Here is a 22,589-nt window from a genome sequence, read left to right as displayed (position 1 = left end):
ACGGGGAGCACAATTACACTGAAAACAAGCTGAGCATAAAGTCGACAACACAAGTGTATAGCATGATTTGTTCATGAGTCTTCTTAATAGTAGTTACTGCTTTTTGACCCTTTATTGTGTGGTAGGCACTGCACTGAGCCCTCATTCACTGATTTCATCATCGGAAACCATGTAAATACGAATTTTCATGGTCTAAAAGGCCTTCTCGGCCAAGCATGGTGGCTCACCTCTGTAATTGCTGCACTTTGGAAGGCGAAGACAGGAGGATCACTTGAGGCCAGGAGTTCCAGACCAGCCTGGGCATCATAGTGAGACCCCATCTCTGCTAAAAATTTAAAAAATTAGCCAGGCATGGGGCCAGTACCTTAGTGCCAGCTACTCGAGAGGCTGAGGAGAGAGGATTACTTGTGCTCTGCAGTCTGAGACTGCAGTGAGCCGTGATCATGCACTGCACTGCAGCCTGGGCAAAAGAGTGAGACCCTGTCTCTAAAATAAATAAATAGGCCTTCTTTTACTTGTATTTTATTTCTATTACCCATTTCCAATGAGTTATAGATTGGAATCTATTTCACTTATATATTCAGCAGACATTTGTGAAGTGCCATTTATGAGCCAAATACTATAAATAAGACATGTCTAGCCTTGCCCTTAAGAATCCCACATCCTGGCCAGACGCGGTGGCTCACGCCTGTAATCCCAGCACTTTGGGAGGCCGAGGCGGGCGGATCACAAGGTCAGGAGATCGAGACCATCCTGGCCAACACGGTGAAACCCCGTCTCTATTAAAAATACAAAAAATTAGCCAGGCATAGTGGCGGGCGCCTGTAGTACCAGCTACTCAGGACACTGAGGCAGGAGAATGGCGTGAACCTGGGAGGCGGAGCTTGCAGTGAGCGGAGATCACAGCACTGCCCTCCAGCCTAGGAGACAGAGCCAGACTCCGTCTCAAAAAAAAACAAAAAAACAAAAAACAAAACTAAACAAAAAAAAAGAAGCCCACATCCTAGGGATGAATAGGCAGGAACATAACAAGGTACTACAGACTATAACAGCTGTGTGCGTGGCAATGGGAGAGGACAAAGAAGGACACAGCATTCTCACCAATGAAGAACATCTCTTAGAGTTGTGGAGTATTCCTCAAGCCCCATATGTCTAAAATAAGGGTAGCTTTGGGTTGAACCTATGAAATTGCTTTTTTTGCAGGTCAAAAATGATTGTACATTGGCTATTTCCTGACTCAACCTAAATAGTTTCTCTCTCATAACTCAGCTTGTCCTGTGGTTGATTTATGGACAGATAATATAGTTGTGCCACTAAATAAACGTCCAGTCATGTCATAATAGATTTCTTTACCATCTGTTTGATAGTATGTGGGAATAAAACCGATTTTTTTCAAGTTTTTAAGACTCTCTTTTAAATTACAGATATTAATGAATGTGAACATCCAGGGCTCTGTGGTCCTCAAGGGGAGTGCCTAAACACAGAGGGTTCTTTCCACTGTGTCTGCCAACAGGGTTTCTCAATCTCTGCAGATGGCCGGACGTGTGAAGGTAAGATAAACCATACGAAATCGTATTGTTGTGTGATAAAAGAGAGAGGAGATTGCTTTCACTTATACAAAGACTTGAAGACACTAAGAGGTACTGCGTAATTCAGAGCCTGAAAGCATGTATGCATCAAAGTAAAGCACACCTGAAAGCATAGCTCAGGGGTTGCTGGGATTTACGAACAGGATAACCTAAGGTTATGATGATAAAAAGACTCACAGATGGCTCCACGACTGGTACTGAATTAATGAGTCGAAATGTGCAGGGACTGATAGGAGACATGTAAGAGACCTAAAGGAAAACTGTGGCAACTTCCCTTTCCCCTGGGACTCTGCTTCTTTTGATCGTGCTTCATGTAGATCGTCTTGATCATTCTGTATATAAAAAATGTCTTGCGGCTGGGTGCGGTGGCTCACACCAGCACTTTTGGAGGCTGAGGCAGGTGGATCACTTGAGACCAGGAGTCTAAGACCAGCCTGGCCAACATGGTGAAACCTCATCTCTACTAAATATACAAAAATTAGCCAGGTGTGGTGTTGGGTGTCTGTGATCCCAGCTACCTGGGAGGCTGAGGCAGGAGAATCGCTGTAACCCAGGAGGCAGAGGCTGCCGTGAGCCAAGATTGCACCATTGCACTCCAGCCTGGGCAACAAGAGCAAGACTCCATCTAAAAAAAATAAAATAAAAAAGAAGGCCTTGCTTGATTTTTCTGTATCACTGTGAACAGATCTTCTAGAATTCTTCCCCTAATATCCTTATTTCCAAGGTAGTATATTTACTTACCTATCAGTATTTATTATCTCCTAAAAGCCAATTAAGTTGTAAGATATTAAGATAATGCTGTTGGCTTCCTACTTACAACCTCTGTATGTTTGCAAGAATACAGCACTGGTTATTTTCATAAGATTTGTGTTCTTGATGACCTATTATAGCTTGCTAAATGGAGGAATAATTTACCTGAACCATTTTAAAAGTAAAATGAAAAGATTCCCGTAATCATAATTTCAGTTGATCTCTTTTGAGAATCTAGATTATTGAAACTCAGCTGTATTTTAAAGAAGTAGATTGCAAAAGTTTTGTTCTGGGTCTAACATAGTGCCCAGATTCTTTGCTCTAAAAAATAGTGCAACAGGAAGTATCTGCTCTCTTTGCTAGTACCAGAATGGAACCAAGCCGAGTGCCAGCAACCAGGTTCATCTGAAACTAATTATTATATTGGGAGGAATAAACTGATCTTATAAAGAGCAGAAGATTGTTGAAATTACTCTCCTGCTGAGCAGACAAAACATGGACGCCAGATTTGACTAGAATTGGGGGAGAGAGAGTTCAGGGTGGATTGAGCAAACAGATTGAGGGGTTTGGAAGGGATAGGAAGTTGGGAAATGGAAGAAAGCATCATAATAATGTGGGTGATGAGAGATTTAGAAGAAATCCATGCTTCAGTGGTTCAAGTTTTATGTTAATTTTATATTTGGAGCTTTGAGACCAGAGCTTTTAGAAAAGACACTCCATGAATGCATACATTCTTCTGCAGAGATTACAATATTCCTCAGCTCGAAGGATAGGGTGCAAGCCCATCTGAGTCACTGATGAAACAGATTTGCAGAATTCCTAAACTCCAGAAAGATGCAGGTTTGCTTCTGTGCTTAGCTCTAAATCATGGATGGTAAAGGCTTGCTTCACTAACAAACAGTCTGTGGTATAACTACTGATGGTTGTGCCATGCAAAATTATATTCAGAAAAAAAAAAGTGACCTCAAGTGCTCACTAGTCAAAGCTGTTTTTCCAAAAGAATATACTAAACATAAACATATTCACATTTATTATGTCTTTTGTACTTACTAATTATTTAACTCCATACTTTATTAACACAGATTTCTGCAACCTGAGAGTTGCATAATCACTGTAATTTAGTTGCAGCTCTAATTTTGTTGGTCATTTACTTGGCAAAGACTTGAATTTAAAAATGTGGTTTTAGAAAACTTGTAATGCTTTGTAAATTACTGTACTCATTGAGTATACTCTTTGTGACACTTGGTCCGTACTGCCTTGACTCCAGAACCTGGACAATTTTATAAGTAATGAAATGCAAGTTAGAATATTATGTTGGTATTATACGTGGTAGTATAACTAGAAATCTCCATAATTATTATGCATGTTATTCTCTTTCTGGAATAAGTTCTGCGTGGATTTTATTTTTTATGGGCTTAATCCAATATTCTAAATTGGTCCAAATTTCCCTTTGTTAGACTCAGTCTGAAACTTATGGCAGTAGTGCTATGTCCTGATTCTACCTCTGGCTGTGCTGCAGGACAAAGCCAGCTCATGTGATCAGTATTCAGCAATGAGGCTGATGTGTGATTGAAATTTAGCAATGGAGCAGTTGTACATAGGACTTGAACTAACACTGAGAAGTGGCTGGCATTCTTATCTCATGACCATTTACTGATTTTCTTCTGAGCTTCTGTTTGAGGAGCTGAAGCCGCGTTGACACCAGAGCTGACCTGCCCTGCTCTAAGCAGAGCTAAATAACTCCCACATAGCTGAAGGAAGGAGGGCCCTTCCCTGATTTCCCATGACTTGGAGAAGTGTCAGCATCTGGTCGTAGTTAATGAACCACAATGAAGAGGCAAACTCTGTCAATATGAATTGTCTTAAGTGTAGCATGGCAGCTTCTATAGCAATAAAAATGGCACCACTGTCTCCTTCCTTTCCCTTACATGCATAGGTTGAGTTTTCCTCATCTGAATATCCAAAATCTAAAGCACTCCACATTCTAAAACTTTGTGAGTGCAGATATGATGCTCAAAGGAAATGCTCATTGAGCATTTCAGATTTTAGATTTTTGGATTAGGGATGCTCAACAGGTAAAAATAATGTACACATTCCAAAATTACCACCCCCCCCCCAAAAAAAAATCCCAAATCTGAAATACTTCTAGCCCTAAGCATTTTGGATAAGGGATATTCAATCTGTATATGGTACTCTGGGATACATACCTGGGAGAGGAAGGAGAAACACTGTGGTTCTCCCATATAAGAAAAAGAATGGTGTAATTCACAGTTCAAGTAAAGTGGGAAGTAGGTGGTGGGTGGGCAGCTATTTGTCATTTATTCACTCAGTAACCAGTATTTACTGAGTTCCTATCTGGTTCCAGGCCCTGTTCCAAGGGTAAAACATACAATTCTTGCCTACATGAAGCCTACATTCCATTAGGGGAACTGGGGATAAAGAAGCTAATGGTATGTGTAGGATACATTAAGTGTTTATAACATAGCATAGTTGCCCTTTCTGGATATAAATAAGTGCAGAGTGTAACGTGTCATATATAATATAATACGCAGGATATTTTTTTCAAATCCCAGACTTAGGTGTCAGGAAATTGCAGGGGAACAGGACTCTTGTGATTGGCTTCTGCTACACTTCCCTTTCCTCTCTCAGTTATAGTTCATCTCCTCCTGCCACCTTCCTTTCATGCTATAGCCAGAGCTTTTATCTTGTGTATTAAAACAAAGGAAACTTTTTCTTTCACTCAGCTCATTGTTTTATGGTCCATTTGACCATATCCTTTGTTTAGCAAAAAATCATAATTCTTTTGCCTTTTTATTTTTGCCCTTTTTTATTGTGGAATTTTAATTCACATGAAAAATACTCATCATCAAGCCTGGGCAACATAGCAAGACCCTGTCTCTACAAAAAAAAATTTTTTTAATTAGCTGGACATGGTGGCTCATGTCTATAGTCCCAGCCATTCAGGGGACTGAGGCGGGAGGATCACTTGAGCCCAGGAGTTCAAGGCTGCAGTGAGCTATGGTTGCGCCACTGTACTCCAGCCTGGGTGACAGAGCCAGACCCTGTCTCTTAAAAAAAAGAAAATCTGGCCAGGCACGGTGGCTCATGCCTGTAATCCCAGCACTTTGGGAGGCCAAGGCAGGTGGATCACCTGAGGTCAGGAGTTTGAGACCAGCCTGGCCAACATGGTGAAACCCCATCTCTACTAAAAATACAAAAATTAGCTGGGTGTGGTGGCAGGCGCCTCTCATCCCAGCTACTCAGGAGGCTATGGCAGGAGAATCACTGGTACCCAGGAGGCAGAGGTTGCAATGAGCCGAGATTGCGCCATTGCACTCCAGCCTGGGCAACAAGAGTAAAACTACACCTCAAAAGAAAAAAAAATCCTTATCATTGCATTCATAAGCTGATTTGAGATTCAGTCTTTTCATCATCAGTAGAATGTGTGTGGGAGAAAATTAGGGAAACTTGTAGTAATCAGATTCCTAGGGGTCACCATGTCTGTCCCATGGCCCATGGGGAAAAACCTCCTGGTCTCTGACTTTGTGTCACCTCTTTTCCGTGCCTCCTTTCTTGCTGCACTTGGCCAGGAACAACTGTGCTCTCCCAGTTGTGTGCCCAGGCTGAGCAAGGGCTTGTGTGACTGCCGTGGAGTCCGGCACACCCCCTATCTCTAGGCTCCCTGTGCACTCCATCCTGTTCACATGATACAGTGGCCATGTTCATCTAGCAGGGACCCCAAGGAGCCCAGCCACACAGAGGGAGCACCAGCAGCTTATAGGACCTGGCACCTTTCCCTCCGGTGTTGGCCAGGCTTGGTTAGTCATGGCTAATTAGACCTCCAAACCATAGCCAAAATCACTCCCGGAAGTATTGTCTTTTAGAAAGCATCCTCATTCGTTCCTTCATTTGACAGATACTTATTGTCTACCTGTGTGCCATCAACTGTTCTAGGTACTGGGGCCTTGTCAGTGAAGAACAACGAAAGATCCCCACTTACTTGGAGGCAATAAACTAATAGATAACTAAGATGTTAGAAAGTGTGATAAAGGCTGGGCATGGTGGCTCACACCTGTAATCCCAAGCACTTTGGGAGGCTGAGGCGGGTGGATCACTTGAGGTCAGGAGTTCGAGGCCAGCTTGGCCAACATGATGAAACCCCGTCTCTACTAAAAATACAAAAATTAGCTGGTTGTGGTGGTGCATACCTGTAATTCCGGCTACTCAGGAGGCTGATGCACGTGAATTGCTTGAACATGGCAAGTGGAGGTTGCAGTGAGCCAAGATCACACCACTGCTCTCCAGCCTGGTGACAGAGCAAGACTGTCTCAAAAAGAAAAAAAAGTGTGATAAACTCTGTGAAAAAAAAAAAAAAAAGGTAGAGCACAATATGGGGGACCTGAAGGGTAGAGCAAGAAGTGGCAAGCTGCTTTGATGCTAACTGGGGTGGTCAGAATCGGCTATTCTGCTTCTGTAAGTGAAAGAAATACGAAAATTTTCTGAGTGAAGAAATGAAGCCATATGAAGTGCCTGTCTGTTCAAACTGGTCTTCTACTGGCGAAGTGATAAAAGCCCATCAATAAATAGGTAAGGGAGCATGAGATGGCAGCCGAGGACTTTCTTCCAACTGTCAACATGAATTCTATTGCCCAGACAAGAATAGAAAATCAGATAAAGTACAACGCCAAGAGTTGTAAACACTTGATGTAAACTGTGGACTTTGGATGACAATGATGTAAGAGTTCATCAGTCATAACAACCGTACCAGTCTGGTGCAGGAGACTGGCAGTGGTAGATGCTGGGGGCTGGTGTGAGGGAGACAGGATATAAATGAAAACTCTCTGGGTAATCTTGTTGGGAACGTAAAACTGCTCTTAAAGTCTTTTTGAAAACTCAGACATATTTTTGGCATTAGCTTTTTTTTACTGGAAAGGAAAAATGAAAACCTTTCATTTTATTAATAATTATATATTCCACTCCTGTATTTTCTTCTCTTGGATGGTGATGGTGATATTATTTCTCACTTTTCAAAATAATACCCTGGATTGAGTATGGGATCAGCAGCTTCTGCTCCTAGTTTTCAAAAATGATTCTGCTATTTGATTGAAAAATTGAGCACTGCAAGATTGGAAGGGGGCTTCTTGTCACATCTAGCCTGAACTCTGACTCCCACAGTACACCAAAGTATTCAGGAATCAAGTCCTATTGCTAAACATCTATAGAGACTCTAACCCCATAACCTTCTTGGGTATTTACTATAAATCACTCCCTGCTTACACATTCATCTGAAATGGAAATTGGTAAAAATTGCCAGTGTGTTGACGTGTACTGAGAGTAGTGATACCACAACCGAGAGAAGAGGGATTCCAACTCTCAGGCTAATTTTGTATTCATTGGGAACCAGAAAACACAATAAAGACAACATTGCCAATCAAAAAAGTAACAAATTGGGAGCAGACGTGGGGTTTGTTTTCACACTTTTAGGTACATTTTCTATGAACGGGGGAGAATGAAAGCGTAAAGCCAAGGACAGTGTCCCAAGGCAGTTTGGTGGTTTTGTGGCATGGATATAGAACTTTATCACCAAAGAGAAAATGTTTTTGAAAATGATTTAGCCAAGTGGGATGCTGAAGAACTCTGACACAGTAATATATTACATGTGGTGTGCTTAGCCCAAGATTTTCAGGTTTTTAGGAGTTTTGGGGTCTGAAACTGAAAACTGTACTAAGAGATGATGATTTTAGTATTTCTTAGTAGAGAGAATTTTAACAACAGAATCCACTCTCTTCCATGTGTAAAAAGAAAAAGGATCATACAACATTCTAGATAAAGAAAGAAAGTGGCTTCCAGCTATAAAAGCTACTGTTCACACTCTTCCTGTGAATGTACTTCTGCAGAAGTGAGTGAAAATGAATGTTTAAATCATTAGGGAGAGAGCTGAGGAAATTTTTCTGGAATGAGTTGCTTTTGGACTTGAAATGCAGATTTTCCATGCATTGCTTGATTGTCTTCCATATATCAACATTTGTATAAAGAAATTCATAATAGTAGCAAAAAATTCGAGAGCTCTTCCTAAGCCTTTTTTTTTTTTTTTTTTTTTTTTTTTTTTTTTTTTTTATCACTGCCGACCTTTTCAAACCCCAGAGCTATGGAAATCATCTGTTCATAGAAGGAGAAGTAAACACTTTCCTTGCAGCCAAAAAATAGGCAGAAGACTGCCAGAAAGTGAAGTCTGTGACTAGGCTAGCTGACCTTGCATACCGTATACTGACATCCACTCATGCTCTGGATGCTGGGCGTCCTACATCTGACTCCTTTGATGTCAACAACCCGAGTCCTTTTTAGATCATGAAAGGTTATTGTAAGCAGTGTTTTTGTACTTGAGACCTAAACTGTAATGTTTCATACACATATTCCAGAAGCAGTTACTTTTTAGACATCCGATAGAATGTTAAGCAACTATCTTGGTCTCCCACTATGAGTGGACTGGAGATACATTATATATCTGATTGCATGATTTTATTAAAACAGTAGCAAGAATAATGTATAATAGCATTCACTGAGTTCTTATTACAAGCTAGGCACTATGCCAAGTGCATTGCACCTGTCTTGTCATTTAATCTTCACAATAAACCTGTAAGTAGGTTAAGTATTAATTGGTTTAATTTTGGCTGCAACAAACAGCTTAGGATGAGGAAATTTATTATATGAATGAGAAGTATAGTACAAGATTGTTACTTCTTGCCTCCTGTAGGTCCCTATTTAAATACTGTTTCCTTAGTGAACCGGTTTCTGACCGTTCTTTCTCAGATTCACTTACCCTGTAATGAATGAATGAATTCACTTCCTGTTCTTTTTTCTTTTTTGCTTTTTTTATTTCTTTACCACCTTATTCTACTTCTTTACCTTGTTTATTGTTCTTTGTCACACTCCATTGCTAGACTTTAAGGTCAGTGAAATCGGGATTGTTTTCTGTATTTTTTACAGCTCTGTATGCCATTGGGTATACAGATGCTACTCAATTTATGATAGGGTTATGTCCTCATAAATGGAAAGTCAAAAATGCAAATACACCTAACCTACCGAACATTATAGCTTAGCCTAGCCTGCTTCTAGCACGTTCTAAACGTGCTCAGAACACTTAAACACTAGGCTATAGTTAGGCAAAACCATCTAGTACAAAAAAACCCGATTTTATAATAAAGTGTTGAATATCTCATGTAATTTATTGTACTGAAAGTGAACAACAGAATGGTTGTATGGGAACTCAAAGTACAGTTTCTACTGAATGCATATTGCTCTTGTACCTTCATAAAGTAAAAAAATCGACCGGGCACGGTAGCTCACGCCTGTAATCCCAGCACTTTGGGAGGCCGAAGCAGGCAGATCACCTGAGGTCAGGAGTTTGAGACCAGCCTGGCCAACACGGTGAAACCCCATCTCTACTAAAAATGCAAAAAATTACCCAGACATGGTGGCACACATCTATAGTCCAGCTACTTGGGAGGCTGAGGAAGGAGAATCACATGAGCCCGGGAGGCGAGTGAACTGAGATCACACCGTTGCATTTCACCCTGGGTGACAGAGCAAGACTCCGTCTCCAAACAAACAAACAAACAAAAAATCCTACGTGGAACTATCCTAATTTGGAGACCATCTGTAATTAGTTGGGGCACAATACGTATTTGGCAGATGAATCAAGGGAGGAAGGGACAGTCTGTAGCTCATCCTGGACTACTAGGAAACATTCTTAATAAGATTACTCCAAACTGAATGTGATGTACATTTCTGTGAAGCCTTCCCTATTTTTTGAAGACTTAATTATCTAATGCACACCCTGCATAACTACTGGGTGTAGTAATGGTTAAGAAGTTATGCTGGTGAGTGTGGCTACATGGGCTTGAACTCTTGTTCCAGCGCTTCCAAGCTGTGTGAACTTGGTGAGTGCTTCAGATCCCCCTCTGTATAGTAAGGATAATAATAGCACCTACATGGAGTTGATGTGTGTTGGCAAGTATCCGCTGAGAGTGGAGTAGCCCCTGGAACATACTCAACGAATGTGAGCTATTGTTACTATTTTAGCACTTCTTATACTATCTTGGTCTCCCACTATGAGTGGACTGGAGATACATTATATATCCGATTGCATGATTTTATTAAAACAGTAGCTAGAATAATGTATAATAGCATTCACTGAGTTCTTATTACAAGCCAGGCACCTTAGTTACAGCAGTCCTTCCTTATCTGCAATTTTACTTCATGTGGTTTTAGTTACCATGGTCAACCACAGCCTACAAATATTATAGTATTTTGAGAGAGACTACAATCACATAACTTTTGTTACAGTATATTGTTATAATTGCCTTGTTTTATTATTACTAATTCTTACTGTGCCTAATTTATAAATTAAACTTTATCATAGGTACGTATGTATGTATGTATTTATACGGAAAAAAAAAGTAGTATATATATGGTTCAGTACTATTTGCGGTTCCAGGCACCCACGTGGGATTTTGGAACATATCCTCCACCAGTGAAAAGGAATGACTGTATTGTCATTGGTTTCCTTACTATTTGAGCATCTAAAAGGAGGGAAACATTTAACAACTATTTTATTTTTATACTGTCAATGCTTACAACATATATAACATGCAGATTAAAGAAGTATTTGTGAATGAAATTGTATGGTATTTCCAAGTTCATGTCCTGATATTGATGAATTACCATATTCTATTTTTTTTTTTTTTTTTTTTTTTTTTTTGAGACGGAGTCTCCTTCTGTCACCCAGGCTGGAGCGCAGTAGTGTGATCTCGGCTTACTGCAACCTCCGCCTCCTGGGTTCAAGCGATTCTCCTGCCTTACCCTCCTGAGTAGCTGGAACTACAGGCATGTGCCACCACACCTGGCTAATATTTTTTGTTTGTTTTCAGTAGAGACAGGGTTTCACTCTGTTAGCCGGGATGGTCTCTATCTTCTGACCTTGTAATCCACTCACCTCGGCCTCCCAAAGTGATGAGATTACAGGCGTGAGCCACCGCACCTGGCCTCTATTTTTAAACCCCAAATTTATTTTAAATCATATAGAATATAGTATAGTAATTCATTTGTATATAATTTGCTTTAATTCTTCACCCTTTGTTTTCCCTGAGAGTTTCATATGACTCTTTTCCGTTCACCCACAAAGTAGTTCCAGCTTTAAGTCATTCCCTGTATCAAGGGCTAGTAAGCTGACAGCCAGCACTGATGCTTGTTTGCATTTGAGCATTGGAGCTGTTATTTCTAGAGGTACGCTGTCTATTTTCTGTGGTTTTATAACTGATCTTTCTTGGCCTCCTATTTGAATATAGAAAGAGAAAAATTAGAATAGCGAAAAAAGTGAGAATTTTTTGGCTGATTTTATGTTGCCTCTGAGGCCTAAGTGTCAAAAAGATGAATCTGGGGTTTGGTATGTTTGGCCTGTCTGTAGGGCTTTCTCCCAGTCCTCACTGGCAGCACCTTTTAGTGTAAGAAAAGCTATATGAAAAGAGAAAGCAACAGCATGGATCTAAATTTAGAAGACATTTATTTTTCTTAATCCCAGATATAAATATGTAAAACTATTACATTAATTCCGAGACTATCCAGTGGTTATATATAACTATGTAAAGGCAAAGTAATAGAGCATTTTAAAAACTTAGAACAGTGTAAAACAAAATGTATATTTCACATTTATGTTTTGTGAGTAATTGGAAGAAATTTGCAAATGAAGTTAAGATTTTCCCTTAATATCTAAAGAACTTTTTCTGAATATCATGGAATTTATTTATAATGGAGCTAAAACACTCCACTTTTTTGAGATTGTTCCTTGTATCATAGTAAACTGTAATTCTTTACCTACAGGCATAGAAAGGTGGATTTTGGGAGCTTTCTTCTTTTTTTCCTTTAAAAATTTTAGAAGTATTTCTTTTCTGTAACAAATTCAAATCCTCCTCATACACTTTTTCTGTTTTATACACTGCCAGCCCGTGGTAGAAAGAAATAGGAAGAAAATGTCTTTAAATTTAGAAATATACTTTGGTTCTCTTTTTCTATAAAGAATCACAGATGACTTATAGTGTTTATAGTTCTTGCTTTTGTTAAAAAAGTTTTGTGTTTCATTAAATATATACTACTTTTCAATCTAATTCAGAATATTGCTTTAAAATGTCCCAGATACTCAGTTTTGAATTTTCATGTATAATATCAAGGTTTTATTATAATTGAACAAACATCTGGCACACACAATGGCTTTCTCACGCAGCACCTCTCAACCCCACCCCGTTTCTCCATTCATGGAGTGGGGAAGATACATGCCCAGCATAAACTGCCTGTTTGCAAAGCTGTTAATGACATAAATGCCCTTTCCAGATACAAAACCTGAGCTTTGTGAGCTCCCCCAATGAGGAAAACTGTTTGGAACAAACCACTTTCCCCATTTTCCTGGTCATTCACTGAATGAGCTTGTTCATACAGTTCGAAATGTAAATGCTGGCATACTTTTATTGGATTAAAAAAAACACTTAATCTAAACTGACTTCAGTCATGAGGATATTCATTCTTGACCTTATTTGGGATGATAAAGAGAGAATCTTCTATACATTTACCCTGCTTTTTGTCTTCAAGGCCTACTGAAAATGAGAATGAGGGATGTAATTTATTTATTTATTTATTTATTGGAGGCGGAGTCTCTCTCTTTTACTCAGGCTGGAGTGCAGCAGTGCGATCTCAGGTCATTGCCGCCTCCGCCTCCTGGGTTCAAGAGATTCTCCTGCCTCAGCCTCCCCAGTAGCTGGGATTACAGGCACGTGCCACCACACCTGGCCAACTTTTGTATTTTCTTAGTAGAGAAGGGTTTCACCATGTGGCCAGGCTGCTCTCAAACTCCTAACCACGTCAGTCTCCCAAAGTGCTAGGATTACAGGCATGAGCCATTGCACCTGGCTGATATAATTTAAATACTTTAACAATTCTTAGGACTCTTGGGTGTTCAAAAAAATCAAGATGTTTAAAAATGCATTTTATATTTTACCCTTCTGTAAAAAAAATTTACTGTTTATTTTTAAACGTTTGAAAGGACATGTGGAGTGGGGAAAGGAACCAGGCCTGGGAGCCCACTCTCAGTGGTTCAGATAGACTCTGGGAAGGGGGTGAGTCCAGTGAGGGCCCTGGAGACCTGGACTGATCCAGACCCAGTGTCTCCTTATGAATGCTTTACAGTAAACTATGACCTATCTTTTGAACATGAAATAGGTCTTACTTCTGTCTTCTATTATTTTTTAAAACATTCATAATCCCAAAGCCTGATGTCTTAGAATTATTATTAGGATTGCATTCTGTTCTGAATATATAACAATGCTGTTGTAATTCTAAGAAAATGATTTTTTAAAAATTCCATAATAATTCTCTATCACCTTCTACAAGACTAAAGAACAGTAGAATACTGAAGACAGAGGATTCAAATAACTCCCATGACATAGAGTGGGTCATGTACAAATGGAGTTGAGTTTTTAAGGAAAGATATATTAAATTACATAGGTTTCTTATTTTTGCTTATATTCCTTTTTTTAAAAAAAAAAAAAGTAGCTTGACTTCATTTTGCAGTTGGAGAAAAAAATAAGTTATAGGGTATTAGAGTGTCTTCCAATAAGCAGATAGGAAGTGGTGGCCAAGATGAATACTCAGAGTGCCTTAATATTTCAGTCTAATATATATGCCACAATACCTCTAACCCATGGGAAATAGAAAAGCAAAGTTAGCTTTTGAAATGGTAAGAGAGTCTCTAACCAGGAAATGCAGCAGTGTGGATTATCTCTTTTTTTCAGTAAACATTCAAGTTGGTGTTTAAAATGCATGTAGAAGGCCAGGTGCAGTGACTCACGCCTGTAATCCCAGCACTTTGGGAGGCCAAGGTGGGTGGATCACGAGGTCAGCAGTTCGAGACCACCCTGACCAACATGGTAAAACTGGTCTCTACTAAAAATACAAAAATTAGCCGGGCGTGGTGGCACACGCCTGTAATCTCAGCTACTTGGGAGGCTGAGGCAGGAGAATTACTTGAAACTGGAAGGTGAAGGTTGCAGTGAGCCAAGATCGCGCCACTGCACTCTAGCTTGGGCAACAAGAGCGAGACTCTGTCTCAAAAAAATAAATAAATAAATAAAAATAAATAAAAATAAAATGCACATAGAAAAGTGCCTAAATCATAAGGCTACCACTTGACAAGCATTTATAGTGAGCATACCTGGTAACCAGCCCCCTGAACCTCCCTCAAACTTCCTCGTGATTATTCCCCACCCTCATATCCATTACTCATACATAGCACTTACCACTATCCTGACTTCATTACTGTAGATTCTTCTGCCTGGTATATTAGTCTGTTCTCACACTGCTAGGAAGAAATACCCAAGACTGAGTAATTTATAAAGGAAAGAGGTTTAATTAATTCACAGTTCATTGCTGGGGAGGCCTCAGGAAACTTACAGCCATGGTGGAAGGCAAAGGAGGAGCAGGTACCTTCTTCACAGGGCGGCAGGATGGAGTGAGCGCAAGCAGGGAAAATGCCAGACACTTAAAAAATCATCAGATCTCATGAGACTCACTCACTATCACGAGAACAGCATTGGGGAACCCACTCCCATGATCCACTTGCCTCCACCTGGTCCTGCCCTTGATACATGGGGATTATGGGGATTACAATTCAAGGTAAGATTTTGGGTGGGGACACAGCCAAACCATATCACCTGCTTTTGAACATTAGCTGCATGTAATCATAATATGTACTCCTTTGTCTCTGGCTTCTTTTATTCAACATTGTATTTGTAAGCTTCATCTGTCTTGTCATGTGTAGTAATCCATTTCTTTTCATTGTTATATAGTATTTCATTGTATACTACATTATGTATCCATTCTACTGTTGATGGTCATTTGGCTTGCTTCCTATGTGAGGCTGTTGTGAATAAACTTCCCGTGAATATTCTTGAACATGACTTTTCGTGGGCATAATCACTAATTTCTGTTGGATATCACTAAGAAGTGTAATTTCTGGGTCATAGAATATATGTATGTTTCACTTGCATATATATAGCCAGTTTTTCAGAGTACCAGTTTACACTGCTACCAGCAAAGGGTAAGAATCTCAAATCCACATTTTCATCAATAATTGGTATTGTCATTCCTCTTAAGGTTTAGCCATACTGAGTAAAGGTATCTCATTATGGTCTCAATTTGTGTTTCCCTTGTGAAGATATATCTTTAACAACTTGTCATAACCTTATTGGCCCTTTGGATATTGTTTCTGTTACCTAATTCTGCATAACAAACTTCTTCAAACTGAAGTGCTCAAAACAACTATTTTATTTTATTTTATTTTATTTTATTTTTATTTTATTTTTTTTGAGACGGAGTCTCGCTCTGTCACCCAGGCACCCAGGCTGGAGTGCAGTGGCGCCATCTCGGCTCACTGCAAGCTCCGCCTCCCGGGTTCACGCCATTCTCCTGCCTCAGCCTCTCCGAGTAGCTGGGACTACAGGCGCCCGCCACCACGCCCGGCTAATTTTTCGTATTTTTAGTAGAGACGGGGTTTCACCGTGGTCTCAATCTCCTGACCTCGTGATCCGCCCGCCTTGGCCTCCCAAAGTGCTGGGATTACAAGCGTGAGCCACAGCGCCCGGCCCAAAACAACTATTTTAATGGCAACTTCAGGTGAACTCAAGTTATTCATTTTAATGAAGTCCAGTGTTTTAATTATCTTATTTCAGATGAGTATTTTTTATCTCCAGAATCTTTGCAAACCCTGAAGTCATTAAGGTACTGCTATGTTGTCTTCTAAAAGCTTTATTGTTTTTACATTTTAAATTTGGATTTGTAAGGCCCCTGAAGTTTTTTTGCATATGGTGAGAAATAGGGGTCAAGATTTCTTCATTTCCTAAATGGACATCAAATTAGGTCATTATTTATTGAAAAGAGTGCCTTTTGGCCAGGCGCGGTGGCTCATGCTTGTAATCCCAGCACTTTGGGAGGCCGAGGCGGGCGGATCACGAGGTCAGGAGATCGAGACCACGGTGAAACCCCGTCTCTACTAAAAATACAAAAAATTAGCCGGGCGTGGTGGCGGGCGCCTATAGTCCCAGCTACTCGGAGAGGCTGAGGCAGGAGAATGGCGTGAACCCCGGAGGGGGAGCTTGCAGTGAGCCGAGATTGCGCCACTGCACTCCAGCCTGGGCCACAGAGCGAGACTCCGTCTCAAAAAAAAAAAAAAAAAAAGAAAAGAGTGCCTTTTTCCCACTAATCTGAAACTTTTTTATTAACCATGGAGTCAGATATGTATGAATACATTTCTGCATTATTCATATTATTTAATAGGCTTATCTGTCTTTGTACCAATAGCACATTGTTTTAATTACAGTAGCTTTATAATGATATAATGAATTTTAATATTTTGTGCTGTCAATTCTAAATTCTTCAATTCTGTTCTTGAGATTGTCACAGCTATTCTTAGCCCTTTGCATTTCTATATAAATTTTATAATCAGGTGATCAATTTTTACAAAACTGCTGGGATTTTGATTGGAATTGAGTTGAATCAATAGATCAATTTGGGGAGGTTTGGCATTTTACAGTATTGAGTCATCTAATCTGTGAATACAACACACCCCTCTATTAGGGTTTCTTTCATTTGTCTTAGTGTTTTGTTGGAGATTTTTGTATAGTCTTGCATAGCTTATTTAAGGCTTATTCCTAGGTCTTTAATATTTGCATGTGGTTGTGAATGGTATTAAAATTTTTTTACCCTTATAATTGTTTGTTACCGGTATATAGAGCTAAATTGGATTATTGTACATTGAACTCGTATCCATGACCTTGCTAAATCTACTTGTAAATTCTAGCAGTTTATATGCAGATTTCTTTGCATCTCCTACATATACAATTATGTTGTATAAGTAATGCCAGTTTTATTCCTTCTCTTCTGATAAGCATACTTTTATTTCCTTTTCATGTCTTACTGTACTGTCTAGGACCTCTACTGCAAAGTTGACTAGAAGTGGTGACAGCTTGCTTGTCTCTTTCCTGATGTCAGCAGCAAACACATTTAATATGAGGCTTGCCATAGGTTGTTTTTTTTTTCTTAATAGATATTCTTTATCAGATAAAGAAGTTCCCTTATATATCTGGTTTGCTAATGTTCTTTATTATGCTTGGTTTTGAATTTTAACAGATGGTTTTTCTGCATCTATTGAAATAATTATATTATTTTCTTCTTCTGTTAATGTGGTGAATTATGTTGACTGGATTTAAAACAAGATAAAAATTTGTTTTCCTTATAGCAGTCTAAGTAAGCTTCAGTAATCTAGGGCTGATAATACAGGTCTATAATACAGGGACCCAGACAATATCTATTTTTTGCTTTGCTTTTCTGGACTCAGGTTTTCTCCATCATGGTCTCAAAAAAAAAAAAAAAAAAAATCCTTGAAGAATTCACCAGTAAGGTCATTTGTGCCTGGAATGTTTGTTTTTGTTTTCTTTTGTTTTTGTGCCTATGCATTATAAAGGTTTTTAAATTGCAGTTAAGATTTCATTAATAGATAAAATAATATTCAGGCTTTTGACTTTTCATGTCAGTTTCAGTAAGTTTTGTTTTTCAAGGAATTTATCCATTTAGGTAAAATTTCATGTTTATTTGCACAAAATTATTTATAATATCCTCTTCTCTGTATATATGTAGTGATGTCTTTTTTAAAACTTCAGTAATTTGTGCTTCTGTTTCACTCTTGATCAGTTTTCCTAGGGTTATTAGTCATTTCAAAGAAATAACTTTTGTTGATTTTTTTCTCTTTGTTTTCTATTTTATTAATTTTTGCTTTTATATTTATTATTTTTTCTATATTTTTTATATTTACACTTTGGGGTTTAAATTGTCTTTATTTCTAACTACTTGAAGTAGATCTTTAAATCATTAGATTATCAATCTTCTAATATTTGTATTTATAGGTATATATTTCTTTCTAAGAATGGCTTTATCTGCATCCATAAGTTTTGATATGTTATATTTTGTTATTTACATAAAATATTTCTAAAGTTCATTGTCATTTTTTTCCTTTGACCAATGAATTATTTAGAAGTATTTCACTTAATATCCAGATGTTTGGGTATTTTCTGGTTAACTTTTTGTTACTGATTTCTACCTTAAAACCACTATGGCCAGAGAATATACTCTAAATGGCTTCAATCCTTGAAATTTGTTATGGCACAGAATATTATCAATTTTAGTAAATAGTCCTTGTCTGTTTGAAAACAATTTATATTATGCAGCTGGACCTATATGTCAATTAGGGCCAGTTTGTAAGTTGCGTTGTTAAAATCATCTATATCCCTACCGACTTTTTGTCTGCTTACTATATAAATGACTGAGGAGTATCTTATAATCTCCCGTTATTATTATGGAGATTTGTCTGCTTCTTTAGTTTGTCATTTTTATTTTATATATTTTATGAAAGTATAATTAAATATAGAATTGTTATATCTTCCCGGCATAGTGACCCTTTCATCTCTTTGAAATGTTTTTTTTTTTTTGTCTGTACCAATGCATCTTGCCTCCGAGCTATTTTTGTCTTTTATTAGTATAGCTACAAGTGATTTTTTCCTCTTTTCCCACCTTTCCATATTCACATATTGAAAGATTTTTCTCTTGTAAGCAGCATATAGTTGTCTTCTAATCCAGACTTATAATCCTTGTGTTTTAATTGAAGTATTCAGTCAATATTCATTTAATATAATTAGTTGCATTTAGGGGCCTTAAATCTATACTTTATTTTTTGTTTTTTAATTGTTTAATCTGTTATTTGTTCCTTTTTCATTCCTTTATTTTATTTGCCGTATTTTGGAGTATTTAAATTTTTTATTTTACCATCCCCCCCACTTTGTTTCTCTATGATTTTTAACCGAACAATGTATGAAAGGAAATAAAATGCACCAAAAATTAAGATGTTTGGAATCTCAAATATATTCACCCAATATCTACTTTCACATAATAAAAAGTGAAATTATATACAAAGTTATTTGTATACAGTAGAAAAGTCCATCATAATATAAAAACAATTTTTCACTGGCAGTTTACCATTTGTATTTGAGGAAGGGATTAGGTCCAAAGTGTTTTTATTTTTCATTTGATAGAATCTTTGAATTAATGTTCAGAAGATTTTACTTTTGGGCAGAGTCTCCAGACTTTTATAAATGGAACAAATATAACTTTGTATGTAAGAAAACTTGGCTAGATTAAAAAGCATTTTAAAGGGTTTTATGTGTATTTTTTTGTTGTGAGAGTTTGGGGTTTTATTTGCTTGTTTGTAATTGCAATTGTTGAGAATTGCAGTGACCTCCTAACTTAAATATGTGTTTACTATTAATTAATAATTATCAGTAGTATTTTATATTACATAATATAATTTCAAGCAAAACACTTCATCTTAAAATAAAGCAATATTTTATTTTCATTCAGAAAAAATAAAATGTTGCAAGTTTTCAATATTTTAAAAATATTTATGAATATGTATTTTATTTTTGTTTGTACAGTTGTATTTCACTCAAATGTTTATTCCTGTTATATTCAAATGTACTCAAATGGAATATACTCAAATGTATATTCCTGTTATTCCTGGAATATATATTTATACACAAGTAAAATAATTAAAATATTTATTTAAGTATCCTCAAATAGTAGATTGCAAGTATGTGATTTTTCTGATTTTAAGAGTAACATAAGCCAGGTGTGGTGGTGGGTACCTGTAGTTACAGCTACTTGGGAGGCTGAGGTGGGAGGATCATTTGAGCTTAGGAGTTTGAGGCCAGGCCAGCCTGGGTGATGTAGTGAGACACCATCTCCAAAAAAAAAAAAAAAAAAAAAGAGAAAGAGACACTCTCATTATAGAATAGAAAATTTAGAAAATTCTGAGAAATATAAAGAAAAAAATCATTTATCTATCAACCAGTGATAATTAATGTTAATATTTGACATATTTTTTTTTTTTTTTTTGAGACAGAGTCTCGCTCTGTCACCCAGGCTGGAGTGCAGTGGCGCGACCTCAGCTCACTGCAAGCTCCACCTCCCAGGTTCACGCCATTCTCCTGCCTCAGCCTCCCGAGTAGCTGGGACTACAGGCACCTGCCACCGCGCCTGGCTAATTTTTTGTATTTTTAGTAGAGACGGGGTTTCACCATGTTAGCCAGGATGGTCTCGATCTCCTGACCTCGTGATCCGCCCGTCTCAGCCTCCTAAAGTGCTGGGATTACAGGCGTGAGCCACAGCACCCGGCTGACATATTTCTTTTTTAATAGTTTTTAGTATTTAAAAATGAAATTATATACTTTATTTATTTAATTTTTTTTTTTTTAGACGGAGTCTTGCTCTGTTGCCCAGGCTGGAGTGCAGTGGCACTATCTTGGCTCATTGCAAGCTCCACCTCCCGGGTTCACGCCATTCTCCTGCCTCAGCCTCCCGAGTAGCTGGGACTACAGGCGCCCGCCACCAGGCCCGGCTAACTTTTTTTGTATAGGATTAATGAGAGGGAGGAGGAGAGAAGACTGTTTTGACTGAAGGATCTCTCTAAAGAAACAGTGTTTGAGCTGAGCTCAGGGCAAAGCCTCTGAGACAGAGAACTTGGTGCGCTCCCGGGAGTGGAAACGGCCGTGCCTGGTTCTGAGGGAGGAGGTGGCAGTCTACAGCCACCCCACCCTAAATACACCTCTCATCTGATCTTGAAAGCTGAGCAGGGTCGGGCCTCACTAGTACTCAGATGGGAGAGAGAGGCTTAGCAAGGGTAGGACTGGGGAGGCAGGAACAGAATTTGCAACTTCCCCCAAGAAATGTGGAGTTTGGGTGTTATTCTAAGTGTAACTGAAATAGACTGATAGATTCTGAGCAGGACAGTGATACACTATATTTCCTCTTTCTAAAAAGATGCACATTTTTCCACCTTTAATACTGGGGCACTTCCTACAGTTGAAGTGATTTTTAAAAAGCAGTGCAAAATAGTTTAATTTGTAGAGTTTTTTTTTTTTCTTTCTTAGTGGTACAGAAAATAATTGTGTTCTTTATAATGAGTGGAGTCTTCTATTTGATTTAATTCAGTAATTTATATTTTTAAGTACAGTGTTTCTGTTTTCCAGGTTGTTTTTTGGCAATGGGATTAGAGGAGCAGGAGAAAACTCAGGATATCTTCTAGGATATTGTTATAATAGCTCAAGCCAGACATATTGGTGGTAGCTCAGGCTAGAGCAGTGGCAACATGATGGAGAGAAATGAATGACTCAAAAAATGGTTTGGAGATAGAGCCTAGTGCTAGATTAGAACGTAAAGTTGAACCCGATGTAGGACATGGAGGAGAATTGTTGAAGAAAGGTCATAGGTCCTGGCTTTAGCAAGTATTTGGTGTTTGGTGGCACTATTTGCCGACATGGTAAAAAAAAAAAAAATGAAGCAATTTTTTTGTAAAGATCAAGAGTGTGATTTGGTTATATTAAATTAGAGTTGCCTGTGAAATATCCATCTGGGTGTGTCCCATAGGGAATTGGATCAAGTTAATTCTAATGTTCAGAACAGAAATCTAGTCTGGAGATAAAAACTGGAAGTCATCAGACCTAGACCGCATTTGAAGCCATCAGAATGGATGAGACCACCAAGAGAGATCATAGAATGAGAAAAAAAGAAGGTCTAGGACTAAGCTCTGAGAAACGCCAACATATAGGGGTCAAGTAAAAGAGACCGTGTAGGAGGAGTCCAGGGAGTAAGAGGAAACACAGGAGGATATGGTACTGCAGAATCCAAGGGAAAAGCGTTCTTCAAGGAGAGAGTGGTCAACCGCATTGAATACTACTGAGAGCTCTGCTAAGAGGACAAGAAGAATCCTTTGGGTTTTACCAAATGGTGACCTTGTCAGGTGCTGTGTCAGTGGAATCTTGTATTCAGGAGCCACACAAGAATGAATGGGAACTGATGGAGTAAACACAGCATTCGTAGATAAGTCAAGAACCTTGGCTGTTAAAAAGGAGTAAGAAATATGGAATGATCCAACAGAGAGGGAAAGAAGGTGATGCAGGAGAGAGGCCAGATGGACAAGCTCAGACAGCATGTGGCAAAGGCCTTTATGCCATTACCCATGGAAGAAAACTGAAGAGGTTTAAGCAGAGAACTATTTGATTGGACTATTTCAGTAGGTAAATTATTCTGTCATTGTGGGAG

General features: G+C 38.5%; 1 protein-coding gene across 33 annotated transcripts in view; it reads left to right on the top strand.

Moving 5' to 3' along the window:
- Positions 1 to 22,589, top strand: part of LTBP1 (latent transforming growth factor beta binding protein 1) — a 442,730-nt gene that overhangs the window by 353,450 nt on the left and 66,691 nt on the right. For all 33 annotated transcript variants that reach the window (XM_063623691.1, XM_055252600.2, XM_063623686.1 and 30 more), the window contains one exon: positions 1,425 to 1,550. In XM_063623691.1, the coding sequence (XP_063479761.1) occupies positions 1,425 to 1,550 (126 nt within the window). The remainder of the gene's footprint in view (positions 1 to 1,424; positions 1,551 to 22,589) is intronic.

This window comes from Symphalangus syndactylus, chromosome 18 (genome assembly GCF_028878055.3).
Source record: "Symphalangus syndactylus isolate Jambi chromosome 18, NHGRI_mSymSyn1-v2.1_pri, whole genome shotgun sequence".
NCBI classification, from domain to species: domain Eukaryota; kingdom Metazoa; phylum Chordata; class Mammalia; order Primates; family Hylobatidae; genus Symphalangus; species Symphalangus syndactylus.
The sequence above is the reverse complement of the archived record's forward strand: the minus strand, read 5'-3'. Positions and strand labels throughout refer to the sequence as shown.